At 34.6% G+C, this 18,014-nt stretch overlaps 1 protein-coding gene across 2 annotated transcripts in view; it reads left to right on the forward strand.

Annotated features, from left to right (window-relative positions):
• Positions 1-18,014, forward strand: part of Cdep (Chondrocyte-derived ezrin-like domain containing protein) — a 741,059-nt gene that overhangs the window by 163,605 nt on the left and 559,440 nt on the right. For both annotated transcript variants that reach the window (XM_090413128.1, XM_090413137.1), the window contains exon 8: positions 11,340-11,437. In XM_090413128.1, coding sequence (XP_090269254.1) covers positions 11,340-11,437 — 98 coding nt within the window. The remainder of the gene's footprint in view (positions 1-11,339; positions 11,438-18,014) is intronic.

The following is an 18,014-nucleotide window of genomic DNA, read 5'->3' on the forward strand; positions in this document are numbered from 1 at the left end:
CAAGACTGAAATTATAATTTCATTCTTGAAGATGAAGACCTTTAATTTTTTCTTTTAAGTGAAAACTATTTTTCATATAAAGGTGGTGTTTCCAGTAAAATTTTGTAGAAGTCTTGAAAGATATTTTGTCAAATAATAAGTGGGAGATCCTATGAAATCAACTATTGGATGTAATGGTTTCTTTAAATGCCTTTAGCGATAGACTGAAAGTCTGTCAAATATAAAGATAATAAACCTCTAAACTTTCGTAATTTGACTCTCACCAGATCTGAGCATTATGTTAGTATTAAGGTATACTATAAACCTACTGGCATTGGAAATTGTTGGCCTGGTTGGTTGAGTGTTTAGTGTACTCATTCTCCAACAAACAGGCTTCGGTTTTGAATCTTGCCATTGACATGAATGTTTTGTGATTGTCTTTAGTTGAATGATGAATTTCAGTGTGAGATCACTGCTTTGTTGAAGTGGCTTGAAAACATTTGTCTAGAGCAGGCATGGGCAACCTTTCCTAGTTCGGGGGCCAAATTATCATTCTGTCTCCGAGTCAAGGGCCGGACCAAATTATTAAATAAAATAAATTAATATTAAATGAATTAAAACAAGTTGCTACTTCATATTTCATTTATTTATAATATAATGCTTTGGTATAAAGCTCTACATAAATTTTATAATATAATGAACCACATAACAATTTAATGTGAAGATTGGCCTTATACTTCAACTACAAGACTATCAATATTGACGTTAATATTACTTAAGGATAATCGCATAGAATTTTTGAAGTTTTCGTCTGTTATTCTTGTTGGAATTTTTGATTTATTGTATTTCATCCTCGAAAAAAACTGTTCACACTATATGTGCTGCCGAAAAGACAAATGATTTTTCTTGAAAAGGCATGTAAATTTGTATATTTTTCTTTCACCAAATAAAATTTATAAAAATTCATCAAAGCAATGTTGTTAAATTGTGATTTTAGCACTAAATCCACCGAAGCTCAATAAGTTCCATCTGTAAGTTTTCTGGCACGTTATTTATATCGGCATCCATCGGACGATCAAATATAGCGAATATGGAGTCTTTGTTTTTGAAGTCGGCAAACCTAGTATCGAATTGCTCTATTAGTGCCTTCAGTTTATCTCCATAACAATTATAAGGGATATTTTTATGAGTTGCTAGAGTAGGAAAATGATAACAATTTTTAGCTGTTATCTGACTTTCCAACAATCTTAATTTATTACAAAAAGCTTTGACATGTCCATGCAGTTCATGAAACAATTGTCCTTGTTTTTGCAATTTAAGATTCAGTTCGTTTGGGTATCTGGTGAAATCTACAAGGAATGCTAAATCACACACCCACTCATCATCTTTTACTTGGTTAATTGTGTTTCCTTTTACGTCCATAAAATCTGCAATGTCTTGTCTCAGATCATAAAATCGTTTTAACATTTTACCTTTACTCAACCACCTCACTTCACAATAATAAGACACATCTTCATAATCCGAAAATAGGTCTGCCAAATACTCCTTAAATTGGTGGTGATTAAGTGCACGTGACTTAATAAAGTTAATACTGGCTACTTCCATAACATTTGTGAATTTAATCGATTTTGCACACAGATTTTGTTGGTGGATAATGCAGTGAAAATTTGTTAAATTTTCCGGATGGATCTGTAGTTCTATTGCTCTTTCATGAACTATTCCAATAAATTCCTCCTGTGCACCAACCATTGCAGGGGCTCCATCAGTGCATATGCCAGATAGTGAACTCTATTTAAGCCCAAATCTCTTGAAGGCTGTGTCGACTGTTTCAAATATATCTTCACCGGCCGAAGCACCAATAATTCTTCTGTGATGTTGAAATCCGCATCAACTCCTCGAATAAATATTGCTAGTTGTGCTGTATTGGAGGCATCAGTGCTGTCATCTGAAGCAATTGAAAATGCTTCCAATCTAACAATCTTCTCTTTTAAACTTTTTTTGATATCATCAGCCATAATTTCTATCTGTCGGACAATAGTACGTCTCATTAAACGAATATTCTTGAAGTCTTTTTTCTTTTCAGGACATGTTATACTTGCAACTCCAGCAGACATTCTTTGATAAATTCTCCTTCACCAAATGACTTAGAATGCTTAGCAATTTTTTCGCTTACCACATAGCTGGCTTTGACAATGCTGTGGTGCTGCATTCTTTGCTTGTTGAACATTTGCTGCTGGGTATCCAAGTTCTTCAACTTCTGTATTTCATCTTTTTGTAGTTGTCCATCAATTTTGGGTGATTTGCATGTCTCGAAGTAAAGTGTCTCTTCAAGTTGTATACTTTGTTGACGGATACGGATTCGTTGCACAGCAAACATACAGGCAAACCTTTATTCAGAATAAAATAATAATCCTCCGTCCAGTTGTCTTGAAATTGATGATTCTCTGCATCTACTTTTATTTTTTTTGCAATAACCCCCTGACATTGCACCAAATTTATAAGCGATATTCAGAACTGTCAAACAAAACTGTCTTGTACACTGCAGGCACTGAACAGAACACACCATCAACGCAGGCACTGAACAGAACACACCATCAACGCAGGCACTGAACAGAACACACCATCAACGCAGGCACTGAATAGAACATAACATCAATGCTGGCACCGAACAAAGCACAACACCAACGCAAGTACCGAACTGACACGTTTTAACACGTTCACACACACGCCACTAGTGAAAGTGAGAAAGAGACCTTGGTTGGAGAAAACATAGTGTTTTGTGCAAGTCATATGACGTCAGCTTAATGTGAGTTAGTAGAACACCATGTTTTCTCCCACTATGAATCAGACAAACTTCGCTGAAATAGATTAGGGCAGGATCAAAAGAAGTAGAGGGCCGGATCCGGCCCGCGGGCCAGGGGTTGCCCATATGTGGTCTAGAGCAAGGTTTCAGACCTATGTGAAAAATAAAAAAAATGCTGAAAAAATATAAAATCCTTAACCTAACCCCATGGTACAAGGTGTATTATACGTTTGTATATAACCTTTCATGAGTAGGAGGGGAAAAAAAAAAGTTGCATTTCTCCTCCTTTGTCACCCTTACTATATGAACAGTTCAGTTATTTTACCACAGTTCATTAACACTTATACTCTGTTTCACCCAATGCTCTAAACCAAAAAATAACATACCTAAATAAATAGCTTCCTTTCTCACCAATATTTCCAGTAAGTAATAGATTATTATTATTACTACTTAACACCTCCAGGGAGTCCAAAGACTCATCGAGGGAGGACACCTACTCTACAACTCTCCGTCTCCATCACCTGCAACTACCTTCATCTACAACAACGCCATCTACTACCACCCACCACCATCCCTAGTATTTTCACAGACAATCACAAATATCCATGCCCACGACAGGATTCGAAACTTCGACCTTTGCAACCTTTTTTTTTTTTTTTTCAACCTTTTGGCTGGAGAGCAGATACACTATCCACTCTGCCAACCAGACCGGCTATTTATGCTATTTACATAGTCATAAATCATGTGCATTCTTTCAAAAAAAGCAACTTATCCAAATACTACATCATTCTAAAATTCCCATTTATCCATATTTACGAATCCATCAAACTTCATCAGCCATTTTCTGTCCACTGCTGGATGAAGGCTCCTCCCCCTAAAGTCTTCCATTCAGTCCTATCTTGAGTTTTTCTATGTTACTGAGTTCAAGCCATTTCTTTAATCCCATCATCCCACCATCTCTTTGGTCTTCCTGTAGCTCTCTTTCCATATCAATGATACCATTCAGATATCAATCTTGTCAATTTTTCAGTGTTATTTCTGCAATGTGACTTGGCCATTGCTATTTGGATCTTTTAATGGCTGTTATAATGTCTCTCACCATAATAAATTTAGTTTAATCCTTTATCCAAGAGTGTAAGCAAACAAAGTTTGCACCTGAAGTATCTTCAGGACTGAGGCAACTCGTAGTAAAGGTGGACCAAACTCTCATCACTCCTTGTCTCAGTATCTCTCATAATGCAAAGCACATCTCCTTGCGGACATGTATAATGCTATGCATTAAGGGAAGGGCCACTACCCAGACCGGTTTCAACCTTTATTGAGGTCTCGTCAGTGGGAGCCAGACCCAGAAGTGGTGATACTAAGGCAGAAGCAATGGAGAGGTCATATTTACTTATACGAGTTGCCAAAAGGTGTACCGCCTTATTATTAAATTACCCTGGATTTAGAGAAAGATGTTTATTCTTATTTTCCACTTGGTTAGTTACTATAATAAATTTAGTTTAATCCTTTATCCAAGTGTAAGCAAACAAAGTTTGCACCTGAAGTATCTTCAGGACTGAGGCAACTTGTAGTCAAGGTGGACCAAGCCCTTCCCTTAATGCATAGCATTATACAAATATCCGCATGGAGATGTGCTTTGCATTATGAGAGATCTGAGACAAGGAGTGATGAGAGCTTAGTCCACCTTTACTACGAGTTGCCTCAGTCCTGAAGATACTTCAGGCGCAAACTTTGTTTGCTTACACTTGGATAAAGAATTAAACTAAATTTATTATAGTCTAACGAAGTGGAAAATAAACTTCCAAAATGTGTCTCACCCTATTGCGCTTTCTTTCTATTATTATGTGACACCTCCAGGGAGTCCAAAGACTCATCGAGGGAGAGTGTGCCAACAGCATCGAACGATTGTTCCCTTTCCAACTACTAACCACCTCAAACTTGCTTAGCTTTTTGTGAGCCATTAGTAGCAGAGGCTCTACCAATCGACTAACCTTGATCATCTGCGTATAGCATTGTACTGATAACAGTTCTTCTGGTTAACTGGATACCTTGTTCTGTTGTGGTTTTCCATATAATCTGATTAATATATATGTGTGTGTGGCATAATGGATTTACTCAGCTGAAAGACATATTTTTTAAAAATAATTAATGACTGGAAGCCGAGAGATAAAAAAAATAAAATGCTGAATAAAAATAGTATTTTTATTCAGAATTTTAATACATTTCATTCATTTTAGTTTGTTTTGTATTAAGGTCAGGCACACACATATACTTTCAAACACTTACTCTTCAGATTAATAACAGCATTAAATTCTTAAATTTCAATTACTACAGGGCCAGTATGAATTTTTCCAAGGAGGTATTAAGTTTAATTTTAAGATATTGCATTTTTAATTCAAAGTTATTATACATTTTTAAAACTATGATGAGTAATGTGGAGAAAATGGAGAATAGCCAAATCGCTATACTCTGATTCAGCTGTTGGAGTTACAACCCACAGTGCAATACTACTTACTTTTGAGTGCTTCGTCCTGATATTGACACAGTAAAAGAAATGAGAGAGCCTCCATAGCTCAGTCAATATAGATGAAGCCCTTTGGTCAGAGAGACCTGGGATTGATTCCCGTCCATGATGTGAGGAACTTTTATCTGGTATCTTCTGACTAAAGGTGATTTAGCCAATTTTGTATGTGTTTTTTCACCTAGAAACTTGGGTTTTTTCATCCTCTCAGAACAGTCAAACCAACCCCATGAACACACACACACAGGTTTACGTCCATGAATACTTACAACAATATGCGGAAGACATAGGGTCGTTACTCATAGTCAACCATGAGTCACATCATGGTAGCCAGCCTCCTAGGTAGAAGATGACATATGATTGGAAATGGGGGAAAAAAAATCAGAAATTTGTACAGAATTATATGTAATCTGTATTAGTACTATTAGAACTGTTGTTAATGAATGCATTAACAACAGTAAATACATACTTGTATTTATGTTTTAATCATTTTATGGTGTTATTAATAGAAATGAAACCATTGCATTTTGGTGGTCTGCTCTTTTTTAAAAAAATGAAAATTGTTTACTGAAACTTCAGAAATACATAAAGGTGAGCTAACTTTATATACATCGGCATTGTGTAAAAGAGGCTTTGCTATGGAGGGGGGGGAATCGCAGTTTGCATATCTGGAATACACACAATATAACACTTTTTTATTTATTGGTTTTTAATTCTCCCAATCCTTCACTTTCAGCATGCTCACTATTTGGTTATTTTAGACATTAACTGATTTCAAAAAGGTTATGTTTAATCCACTACATGAGCCCTTTGGTAATGCCTAGGCTCTGATTATACACTATAGTAATTTTAATCCAGTATTTAACAAAGAATAACTTAAATGGTGTTGCTATGCTATCTTTCCAGTTAGCTGAATGACACCTCAGCAAACTAAACATGAATAAGCATTCAGACGATTAATTTTTTTTCTGGGAGATTCCATGAAGTCAGCGGATTTCTGAATCAATAGATTTTGTGCCTTTGCATTGTGTGTGTGTGTGTGTGTGTAAAGAATGAAGGCTATGCAGTTTCTTGCAAAAGTCGGTATTTGCAATGCATTGAAATTGTTTATATTAAGGTTGGCATTAGTTATTTTACTAATCTCGTGTGGAAATGTTTTTAGCAATAAAAGCAAGCTAGCATTTGGTTAAGTATGGGTTGAGAATATTGTTAATTATTTTTATTATTATTATTTGACACCTCCAGGGAGTCCAAGGACTCATCGAGGGAGGGTACCTGCTCTACATCTCCATCATTCAATCATCAACTAACTACACCGATGCCATCTACTGCCAACCACCACTGATATTTCCACAGACAATCGCAAACATCCATGTCCATGGCGGGATTCGAACTTGCAGCCTTTTGGAGAACGGATATGCTATCCACTCGGCCAACCAGGCCGGCTAAATATATACATTAAAAATAATTACAAGAAAATGAATAAAATAAAAATATATCCATCTCTGTAAGTAAACCTTGTGAAATTGCTGTTTACGTCCACAGGTTGTCCAAAGGGAGGACCATTCTAAGTTTGATTCTAGTTGCTGACTAGTGGATAGGCATTCCCGTGATTGAGGAAGCTTCATTTAGAGTAACAAGTTTGTTCGTATCCAAACTTGGTTCTGTGCCTTCAGAAAAATAATGGGGAAGTTTTATTATTATTATTATTATGTAACACCTCCAGAGAGTCCAAAGACTCATCTAGGGAGGGCACCTACTCTACAACTCTGTCTCCACCACTCAATCCATGAACTACAACGAATTGCAACTACTATCAATGCCATCTACCACCCATCATCACTAGTATTTTTAGAGACAATCACAAACATCATCACTAGTATTTTTAGAGACAATCACAAATATCATCACTAGTATTGTTAGAGACAACCACAAACATCCATGCCCATGGTGGAATTCGAACCCACAGCCCTTTGGCTGGAGAGTGGATATGCTGACTACTCGGCCAACCAGGCTGGCAAGTTTTTGTAGGAAAATGAAATTAATTGGCATGGAATTTGCAACATCTATACAGGTATCCCTCGATGTTACCGCATATATCAAAATCGCGTTAATCAAATCTAATAATCAAGGTAAAAATTACAATTCGTTCATGATCTATTACTGTATTAATAATTCGTTTTATATGGTACTCTTTTAGGAAAGATAAAAAATGAATGCAAAGTAAATGTTTAATAAATACTTGTACGTACATTATTTACTGCAATTTTTTTATCAAAAGAAGTTATCAAGAGTCGTTTGAACAGTTTTATTTTTTTTCTTATCAGCATAAATTCTATGTTAACAAGCAAAATGACTCTCAAGGCTTCTGCAAACAAGCCATAAAACATAAAGAAAAAACACTGCAAATATAATACATGATGGTACAAATTAAGTGGATACTGAATCCAACATTATTTCATAGCCGAATATAGAAACTACAAGAGTTTCGTGCCGAATATATAGAAAAAAGTTTTGGCGGATGCAAGCATAAGCAACCTTATGGACAACTCTTAATAAAGGTGGAGTAAGCTCCAGATCACTTTCCTAAGTATTTTCCATAATGTAAAGCACATCTCCTAGAGGACATGTATGATAAATAAGCCTTTGGATCTCTATTTCAGTAATACATGATTGTTTATTTATTTTCAGGTACAATCTAGAAATTATTGAAAAAAGAATTAAAAAAAAAACAACTAAACCATACTATACTGACATCGGAGGTCACGGTATCTCTCAGATACAGTTTACTGTCAAATATCACAAACCTTTACATAACATGTGTCAAACCAAACTGACAGCAAAAAAACAGTGTGGAATATCACTTGTAACATAAGAATGCATAGTTACTTATGATCTCCAAGCTGTACACTGAATTGCGTAAGAATATTTATATTAAACATTTTGCATGCATCTGTCAAAATAGCTGCGAGCTCTGCAGGGTTAAAGGCGCGTTAATCAAAACTCTTGCCGCATATATCAAGGGATTGCCGCAATTAATTTCGCCGTGTTAAGCAAAACCGCATTAAGCAAAAGATACCTGTATGCAGTTGAAAATCACTGTAAAAAAAGTTTCAGAAGAATGAATTGTATAGCTGAAGACAAGTTGATTTGTAAATTAATCGGCACAGTTCTGTAATGAAAACTTAAAATCTGCACAAAAAAAAAAAAAAAAAATTTGCATTTTAAATGCTGACATGGAGGATGATCTTATAAATATTGAAAAATAATGATCAAATTCCTAATAGGTACCCTCAAAGGGCTGCCTATTAAGAATTTACAGGACTTAGAGAATTACAAAATTTACTTAATACAGTGACTGTAATTATTATTATTACGGGCGACTCCAAGGAGTCCTTAGACGCATTGAGGGAGGGCCCAAACATCATGTCCATCACAACTATTCGACATTCACACAGTATTTATCATACTTTGTCTTGAACTTATTCACTGTCATAGCACCTACAACAGACTCTGGCAGCTTATTCCACTCATTCACCACTCTAAAAGTAAAAAACCCAGCTCTAACACCTTACTAACCACATTCTTGCCCAGCTTCTATGGATGTCCCCTAGTCCTCCCACCACCAGTCCTGTTCTCAAAAATATCCCCTGAATTAATCCTATAGAAACGCTTTAGCAATTTGAATGTCTCAATCATATCTCCCCTTTTCTGCCTATCAACCAATTTCTGCAACCCACAAATCTTCAACCTGTTTTCATAAGGTTCATTCCATAGACCTGCTATCTAATGTCATTGTATTTAACCACCTTACTGGCCATTAAAGATCAAATACACATCCTCAAAAGCTTCGTATCCATCATAAATTTCAATGTAATATCAATGGTATTACAATTTTAATATGCACTTTGCATCCATGGTAATATGGGCGTATATATACGTCCTGGCCGGTAGCTTGGTTAAGATACAATGACATTACAGGATACTTTGATTAGTAATGCATGAAAAGTTTGTTATTACTAACTTCCTATTGACAGTTTTCCTCAAAATTAGTCTAATCTGTCAGGACTTTATTAACAGATCTTATCTTTTGGTCTTTTAAGAACTCCCATATATATATATATCTTGGTTTCTTTTTAGGGTCTTTTTCCTACCATTCTGGTATCATACACACCTGTTTTGCTAGCCATTCCTCTCCCATCTATTTGTGACTATACCACCTGAGATTAGCTCCTACTCGCACATTTGTGAATGATTCTAAGATTGTCAAGTTTCTTCTTTCCCAATAGTTTCATTTCTTGTATGATTTTGTCATTGATGCTATCTGTTCACTCCCATAATTTTTCTCAGAAATATCAGATCTCTGATCTGTAACTTAAAATTGGTTTGAGTACTGTCTTGAGGTGGGCACTGCAACAGCTATCCAGTAAGAAAGCACCAGGAGGAGATGAAATACCTATTGAGCTGCTTAAAGCCCTGGGAGAAGAGGCAGTTAAAATTTTAACAGCTCTATGTCAGCGAATTTGGATCACAACTACATGGCCTAGGGAATGGAAAAAATTAGTTTATATACCTTTTATTGAAGAAAGGCGATGCAAGAGAGTGTGAAAATTATAGAACTATAGCACTGATTTCCCATGCAAGTAAAGTCTTAAGTTCATTCAGAAAAGACTGGACATGAAGAGAGAAATGCCAGATGAATAGGCAGGATTTCAAAAAGGCAGAGGAACAAGAGATCAAATTGCCAATGTGAGATGGATAATAGAAAGAGCATAGGAATATCAAAAGAATGTCTACCTTTTGTTTCCTTGACTATAACAAGGCTTTTGACTCTGTAGATCATGTGAAACTGTGGTATGTGTTAAGAGCAATGGGAGTACCAGGGCATTTCATTATCCTTCTGAGGAATCTTTATTATGAACACGAAGCTACTGTCCGAACAGATCTTGGAGAAACTGAGTATTTCACAATAAGTAAAGAGGGTGCGACAAGGATGTACTTTATCTCCGTACTTGTTTAACTTGTCCAGCAAATACATTTTAAGAATGGCAGGACTGGAGGAGTCTTCAGTTGGAATTAAAATTGGTGGAAGAAATATTAATAATTTGAGGTATGCAGATGATACCACCTTGCTAGCAGAATGCAAAGATTTGGAGGAACTTATTATGCAAGTTAAAGAAGAAAGTGCTAAATATGGTCTTAAGCCTCAAAAAGACAATAGTTATGGCAACATGTGAACTTAATGATTTTGAAGTAGATGTGGAGAAAATGGAAGCAGTTAACAATTTTGTGTTCCTAGGATCCCGAATTGATAAAGATGGTTATGGTACTGAAGAAGTTAGAAGATTATTACTCAGAAAGAAAGTAGTGACAAATTTAAGCAAGATCTTTAAAGATATTAGCCTCGCAACAAAAATCAGAATCATGAAAGCAACGGTATTCCCTGTGGTATTGTATGGATGTGAAAGTTGGATCCTGAGAAAGAATGAAAGAAGGAAGATAGATGCATTTGAATTATGGGTTTGGAGACGCTTACTAAGAATACCATGGACTGCATCAGTGATAGACAGAATAAAGCCAGATTGCTCCCTCGAAGCTATGATCATCAATCAAAAATTGTCATACTTTGGACATATTATGCGAGCAAATGACAGTCTGGAGAAGATGATGATGCTTGCTAAAGTTGATGGAAGCAGAAGAAGAGGCAGACCAGGAATTAAATGGATGGATAGAGTTAAAGAAGCAACTGGAATGCGCTTGGAAATTTTGAAAGATATGGCCAGGGACACATCTGAATGGAGAATGCATGTTCATAGAATTAACATAACACCAACAACTGTCTTGCATACATCTAGTTTGGTATGTTTTGATTAATTTATCTATTATTTATTCCATATGAGTATTGGACAATGACTATAATAATAATTTTTGTATACTTCTAAAAATTAGATATTTTCTTTAAAATATGTAACTGTTAGTTTGCATACGAAGCATACATTACTTGGCAGAAATGTAATTATTTAATATTTTTAGGTATTTGTTTAGCCTCCAAATAAAACGAGATTTGGCATTGAGTGTGTTGCAGTGCAATGATAATACTGCTGCATTAATGGCATCATACATTGTTCAAGGTATGTTCTTGATACTGGTTTCCAGGTTATGTTAATAGTATGTACTTAAAAACTGATTTTTATTTCATGCATGTTAAAATTTAGATATTCAGAAAATCTCGTATGATCTTGACTTTTTATTTGTCTAGACCAGGGGTTGGCAACCTTTTCAAACTCGCAGGCCACATTCACCTTTTATTTTTAATAATCGGGCCACAAGCGTTTAAGAGAAAATAGTGAAGAAAATACTTCAGTTATCAATTTTTATTATATCAGTCTTAAAAAATACAGAAATATTTAAAGTACGAGATTATAAGATAAAGTAGAACATTCTCGTAATGGCGTCTGATATATTTTTTCATAACAGCAACACTTTTATGACAAATTTCTAAGTGGCTTAGAAATTATATACTTGGTTAAATCCTTTATCCAAGTGTAAGCAAACAAAGTTTGCACCTGAAGTACTTTTTAAAAAGTAAAAATAAAAATTCCTGGCAGTTTTTTAGCTTCTGGCTTTGGATAAAGGATTAAACCAAGTATATAATTTCTATCTTTAATTTATAGTATAACCAAGTGAAAAAACTTCTTACAAAGCGACTTATCCCTATTTCAATAAAGAAGTACTTGCTGTTCCATTCATCGTTAAACCTTTTTCCTTCATCTGCAATTTTACGTTTTCTTGAACCAATTTTAGAAATTATTTTTACAAATATACATCCTCTGAAAATAATAATCGATGTTATTGAATTATATTAAAAGACATACCAGGGAATGTGACTGCAAAAGTGCACCAAAATCTCGGTTGTTGTCACACGAGTCATCTTTGTCTTTGTTATCTCTGCTCGTGATGACTCACACGATTGACTCACACCAACTTGCACGGGGATATCACGAAGTATAGGTATAAAATTATTTTCAATTTATTATTCATATTATAAAATGTATTATTTAAACAATTCAACATACAGCCACATGTCATGCAAGTATGATCAACCTTTTATGGGCTGCTGGTTGCTGACCCCTGGTCTAGACTATGAAGTAGCTAGTTGGTATGAATGCTTAATTATTTCCGTCATGCTATAAGTCATAGTAACTGTGACTGATTTTGGTTTGCAGAACTGCCACATGTCATGCAAGTATGATCAATCTTTTATGGGCTGCCGGTTGCTGACCCCTGGTCTAGACTATGAAGTAGCTAGTTGGTATGAATGCTTAATTATTTCCGTCATTCTATAAGTCATAGTAACTGTGACTGATTTTGGTTTGCAGAACTGCACAAATCCTGTTGCAGTACAAGAAACATATAAGGCCCAAAGTAAAGGCAAGTTATTCTCATGCCAAATGCAGAAATTTTCCTCTTGGAATGTCAAGTGTTTCATCCCTTATACATATTTTGCTGACTTAGTTGGCCAAGTAGACGGCATCTCTACCAGCCAACCAAAAGACTGCGGGGTTGAATTCCACTATGGTATGAATGTATGTTAGTCTTCAGGTAGTTGACTGTTTTTGTTGTGCAGTTTGAAACCACTACCCTGCTTATTGTAAAGAGTGCTATGTTTGGCCTCTCTAGTAGACTTCTTAGATTCTCTCTCTCTCCCTCTTGAGAATTTACCAACATAGTATATTGTTTCATAGTATCTAGATGGAGAATGCTAATAGTAGCTTCACCAAAAGATTCAGAGCATATGATTATACAATTAAATTATGTAAGCCTTAATGTGCCTATGGATAAATTAAGAATAGTGGAAATAAAGTAATGGTTGAGATAGTGAATTCATATAAATATCTCAGACAGTTATAATGATTAGGTAGACTTTCAACCAATACATATAAATTATAAAAGCAAATAATACCTTGGGTTTATTTCATTATGACAAATAAAACCAGTATATTTCCTTTTATAGTCTGGGACAGTTAACTATACTGTGGTCAGAAATGTTTGTGGTTTTGAGAAATTATCTGGAAGCTGTTGTAGATGGTTCTTACTCATAAGTTCACTTTGAAAGTATAACTGACATTCAGTTTATATCTTGCAAACATGAAAAGCAATTTGGAAAATTAGTGAACCATAACAAAAAAAGAAAAAAAATGATGCACTTATTTGAGCCTATTTTGAGCAAAAACAGAGCATAGATGCTATACATGCAACCATCTATATATCCATCATTAAAATTCAGATATTCAGCATGCTCAGTTATTATAGAGTTCTTTCTTTTACTGAGGAAACCTAATGGAGATCTTAGATTTGAGTTTGATTTACAAGCAATAAAGTAACCGAATCTGTTAATTTTTCACTTTGTAACATTGAATAACTTTTGGCCACTTTACATGTGCTAAATTATTCTCAAAGTTACACTTTAATAATGGCTACTATCAGATGCCTTTCGAGAAAGGAAGATTGGAAGTATTTTACACCTTGGTCCAAGTACAAATTAACCACATTACCTCAGGATGCAAAAACCCTGCGTAGTCATTTCAGGCACTAATGAATTTAGTGTTATCTAAATTTTTTAGAACCAGTGTTTCGGTATTTCAAGATGGTTTACTGCTGTTTTCTCCAGACTTTAATTCGCATGCTGAACTACTGAAGGTGGTAATCAAGAGCATTCATGAGGCAAAATCAAAACTAAAGACCTCAAAATGGAACTTCTTCAGAAAGTGAATTATCTTGGCCATATTATAGATAAGGAAGGCATCAGACCTGATAATGAAAATGTTAAGGTAGTTTTTTTCTATAAGTAACCACAACTGTTAAGCAAATTAGATGATTGGTAGGAATGGTAAACCATTATTATAGGAGATTTATTTCAAATTGTTTGGCTAACCTCACTCCTCTTCCTGATCTTACAAAAAAGGAGTTAAGTTTTCTCAAATTAAAGCACAACAGAAGACTTTTTAAAAGTAGCCATGTGGAATATGCAAAACAACAACAAAGGAATTAGAATTGATAAATCAACTAAAACTAAAGATTAATATAGCTGATATTAATATTTCCTGATGGAACCAAAATGATAACAGAAACAAAAAAGAAATTAAAAGGAACAAAAGATATAGATGGTTTTACTATGCTGTATAGTGGAGTGGCCCAACATGTTAGCAATTCTAGTGGTGTGGCCATTTTAATCAATAATAAACGCTAACCATGTGGATATGCTAACCACTCGGCCTGGTTGGCCGAGTGGTTAGCATATCCACATGGTTAGCGTTTATTATTGATTAAAATGGCCCTGTATCTGCTCTCCAGCCAAAATGCTGCAATTTCGAATCCCGCTGTGGGCATGGATGTTTGTGATTGTCTGTGAAAGTAATAGTGGTGGTAGTCGGCAGTAGATGGCCTTGGTGTTAGATGATGAAGGTTGGTGGAGTAGTGAGATGCAGAGCTGTAGAGTAGATGCCCTCCCTCAATGACTCTTTGGACTCCCTGGAGGTGTGATATAATAATAAATGGAAAAATAGAATATGAAATTGTAAATGGTCAAATTATAATAGTTAAAAACAAATAGAAATTACTTAAATATCATAGGAGTGTATGCTCCTGAAGAAGGTAGGAAAGAGGATTGACTGAACAATTTTATGAGAAACTACAAAAAAAAGTTAAATAAATGTAATAAAAGTGACTATATATTAATAGAGGAGATCTTAATGCTAGAGTTAGAAATAATCAGTCCCAAATGTCTTAGGAAAATGTGGAGAAATTTGCATGAATAACAAATGGTCAAGAACAAAAAGTTAAATAAATGTAATAAAAGTGACTATATATTAATAGAGGAGATCTTAATGCTAGAGTTAGAAATAATCAGTCCCAAATGTCTTAGGAAAATGTGGAGAAATTTGCATGAATAACAAATGGTCAAGAACTATAGACTTCTGTACTTTCAATAATTTAAAATAACTAATACTTTTTTTCAAAAAAAATAATATAAATATATTATACTTGGAATGGCAGAGGAAATAGGTCTATAATTTATTATATCATTACTAATCAGAAACTAGCTCCACATGTGAGAGATGCACATGGTTACAGAGGAAGTAAAATTTTTTTTTTCTTCAGATCATTATTTAGCAGTCTCTAAAATAGAAATACTAGTAAAATGGAGAAAGGAAGTAAATGAGAAAAAATAAGAAATAGAACAGTATACAAAGTATATCTATTACGAGAAGAAAGCATCCGAATGCTATATCAATCACAATTAACAAATTACCTAAAAGAAGCCCAAATCAGTGAAGATATAAAAGAAGAATCAAAAAAAACTTAATCCATAAAGAAAGAAAAATAAAATATTAAAACAAAAATGAATAAAAAAAAACATTAAAAATCTGGAACACAGATATAGAAAATGCAATAAAAGAAAAACAAATTTAAAGGTTCGGATCATGTTAGATCAAAAATAGTTATAGAGAAAATAAAATAATAGACCAGATGACACATGTTATTATGCAGTCTAAATAATTACTATTTAAAAGATTAAGATATAAATGAAAAAATAAAGAAATTTCCGAAAATCTATGGAACATTTAAAAGGACACCGAAAAAAAAACAAGACGAGAAACTCAGCTAACATTTTAAAAGGAATCAGCACTCCCACTCTGTTATATGGTTCAGAAACAGATAGTTAAACAAGAAAGATGAAGTAAAATATACAACTGCCGAGATGAAATTTTTAAGAACAATTAAAGGATGCACAAAATTGGACTATATAAGAAATGAAGACATCAGAAAATAACTAGATTTTATAACATAAATGAAAAGATTATAAAGAATATAGAGAGAAATGGAAAAAAAACATCAATTTAGCATGGAAAGATATCGGCTACCAAAAGAGGTGGATAGATATAGACCAAAGGGAAAAGAGAGAGAGGGGAAGACCAGCGACAAGATGGAAAGACAAGTGAAGATGGATAAGGCAAATGCCTAATCCTTGAAGAGAAGGTTTAATGATCTTAGGTTTGTTTTGTTGCCACCTATTCTGGCTCACTGTAAGTGTTAGGATCTGAGTTTTATATTTCAACTAATGCTTCACAAAATAGCACAGCAGTTTTAGTGGAGCAATTCAAAGAAAATAAACTGTAGCTAGTAGCATTCCTGAGTAGGAGACTCGGTGAGAAATTATTTCATGATAGAGAAAGAAGCATTTGCTCTAGTTTATCTTCTTAGGAAGCTAAAGTATTTGTTATATAGTCAGCAAATAGAACTAAAGTCAGATAATAAGCATCTGATGTTTTTAAATGGTATCAAGGATAAAACCAAATGATCACTTTTTGTTTGACATCCCCTATGTACCTTTTTTTTTTTGGTCCTGTATCAGTGTGAAGCTGTTGCTATCAAAATAAGATATTCAGTGAGACTTTTATTCATTTTATCTCCAGATGAATTTGTGCACATCTCATCATCATCAAATTCCTGCCATGTACCCTCAAGGGGTGTACAGGATATGATAGTACTACATGAAAAATTTACATCATTACTAACTTCCTATCTACAGTTTTCCTCCAAATCAGTCTGTTACTTGTCCAGACTCCAACATTACCAGATGTTATATTTCTATCGTCTAAGGCACTTTGTACCATATCAATCCACCTATATCTTGGTCTTCCTCTGGGTCGTTTTTCTGACAACTTGTCAGAGAACACTTGTTTTGCTAATGTTTCTTCGTCCATTCTGTTTAAGTGACCATATCACCTGAGATTAGCTCTGCTAACGCATTCCTGGATGCTGACAATGTCTAGTTCTTTCCTAATATTCTCGTTTTTAATATGATGTTGCCATTGATGCCATCTGTTCACGCCTCTAATCTTTCTCAGGACTCTCATATCTGCAGTCTCTAGTCTCTGGTCAAGTGCTTTACTTCTGACCCAGCTCTCAGATCCATAAGTTAAAACTGGTTTGAACACTGTCTTCTATACAGCTAATTTAGTGTTCCGACTAATTTCTCTCTTATTCCATATGAATTTATTCAATTGACTTCCTACCATACCAGCTTTGTTGATTCTGTTGTCTATTTCAATATTTAATTTACCATCTAATATTTTCATTGTCTTTAGTTTTTATTGCTGACCTACATACCATATCTATTACAACAGCTATTCAATTTAGTCAGAGAATCTTGCAGACTTGTAGCGGATTTATTTAGAAGTATAACATCATCCGCATAAAGCAAAGAGCTGACATTAACATCTCCAATTTTGATATCAGGTTTAATACCACTTTCCTTCATAATGTGATCCATATAGATAATGAATAACAGAGGGGATAATGTACATCCTTGTCTCACACCAGATTTAACATTAAACCATCTTCCTGTACTTCCTTCAATTCTAACTGCTGACTTACAACTCAAATAAAGACTAAGTATTGCTTGATATAATGCCCCATTGACACCATATAACTGCAGCATATTGAATAGCTTCTCTCTTGGCACCTTGTCATATGCCTTTTCCAAATCGATAAAACTTAAATACAGATCTTTGTTATATTCCCAGGCTTTCTCGACTCTTTGTCGTAAAGTGAAGATCTGATCCTGACAGCCTCTATTTGGCCTGAATCCAGCTTGTTCTTCACCAAGCTTTTCTTCCACAATTCTTCTCAACCGTTTCTCAA

The sequence above is a fragment of the Typopeltis vanoorti genome, chromosome 2 (genome assembly GCF_054136105.1).
Source record: "Typopeltis vanoorti isolate ZY-2024b chromosome 2, IOZ_Tvanoo_1.0, whole genome shotgun sequence".
Lineage (NCBI taxonomy): Eukaryota > Metazoa > Arthropoda > Arachnida > Uropygi > Thelyphonidae > Typopeltis > Typopeltis vanoorti.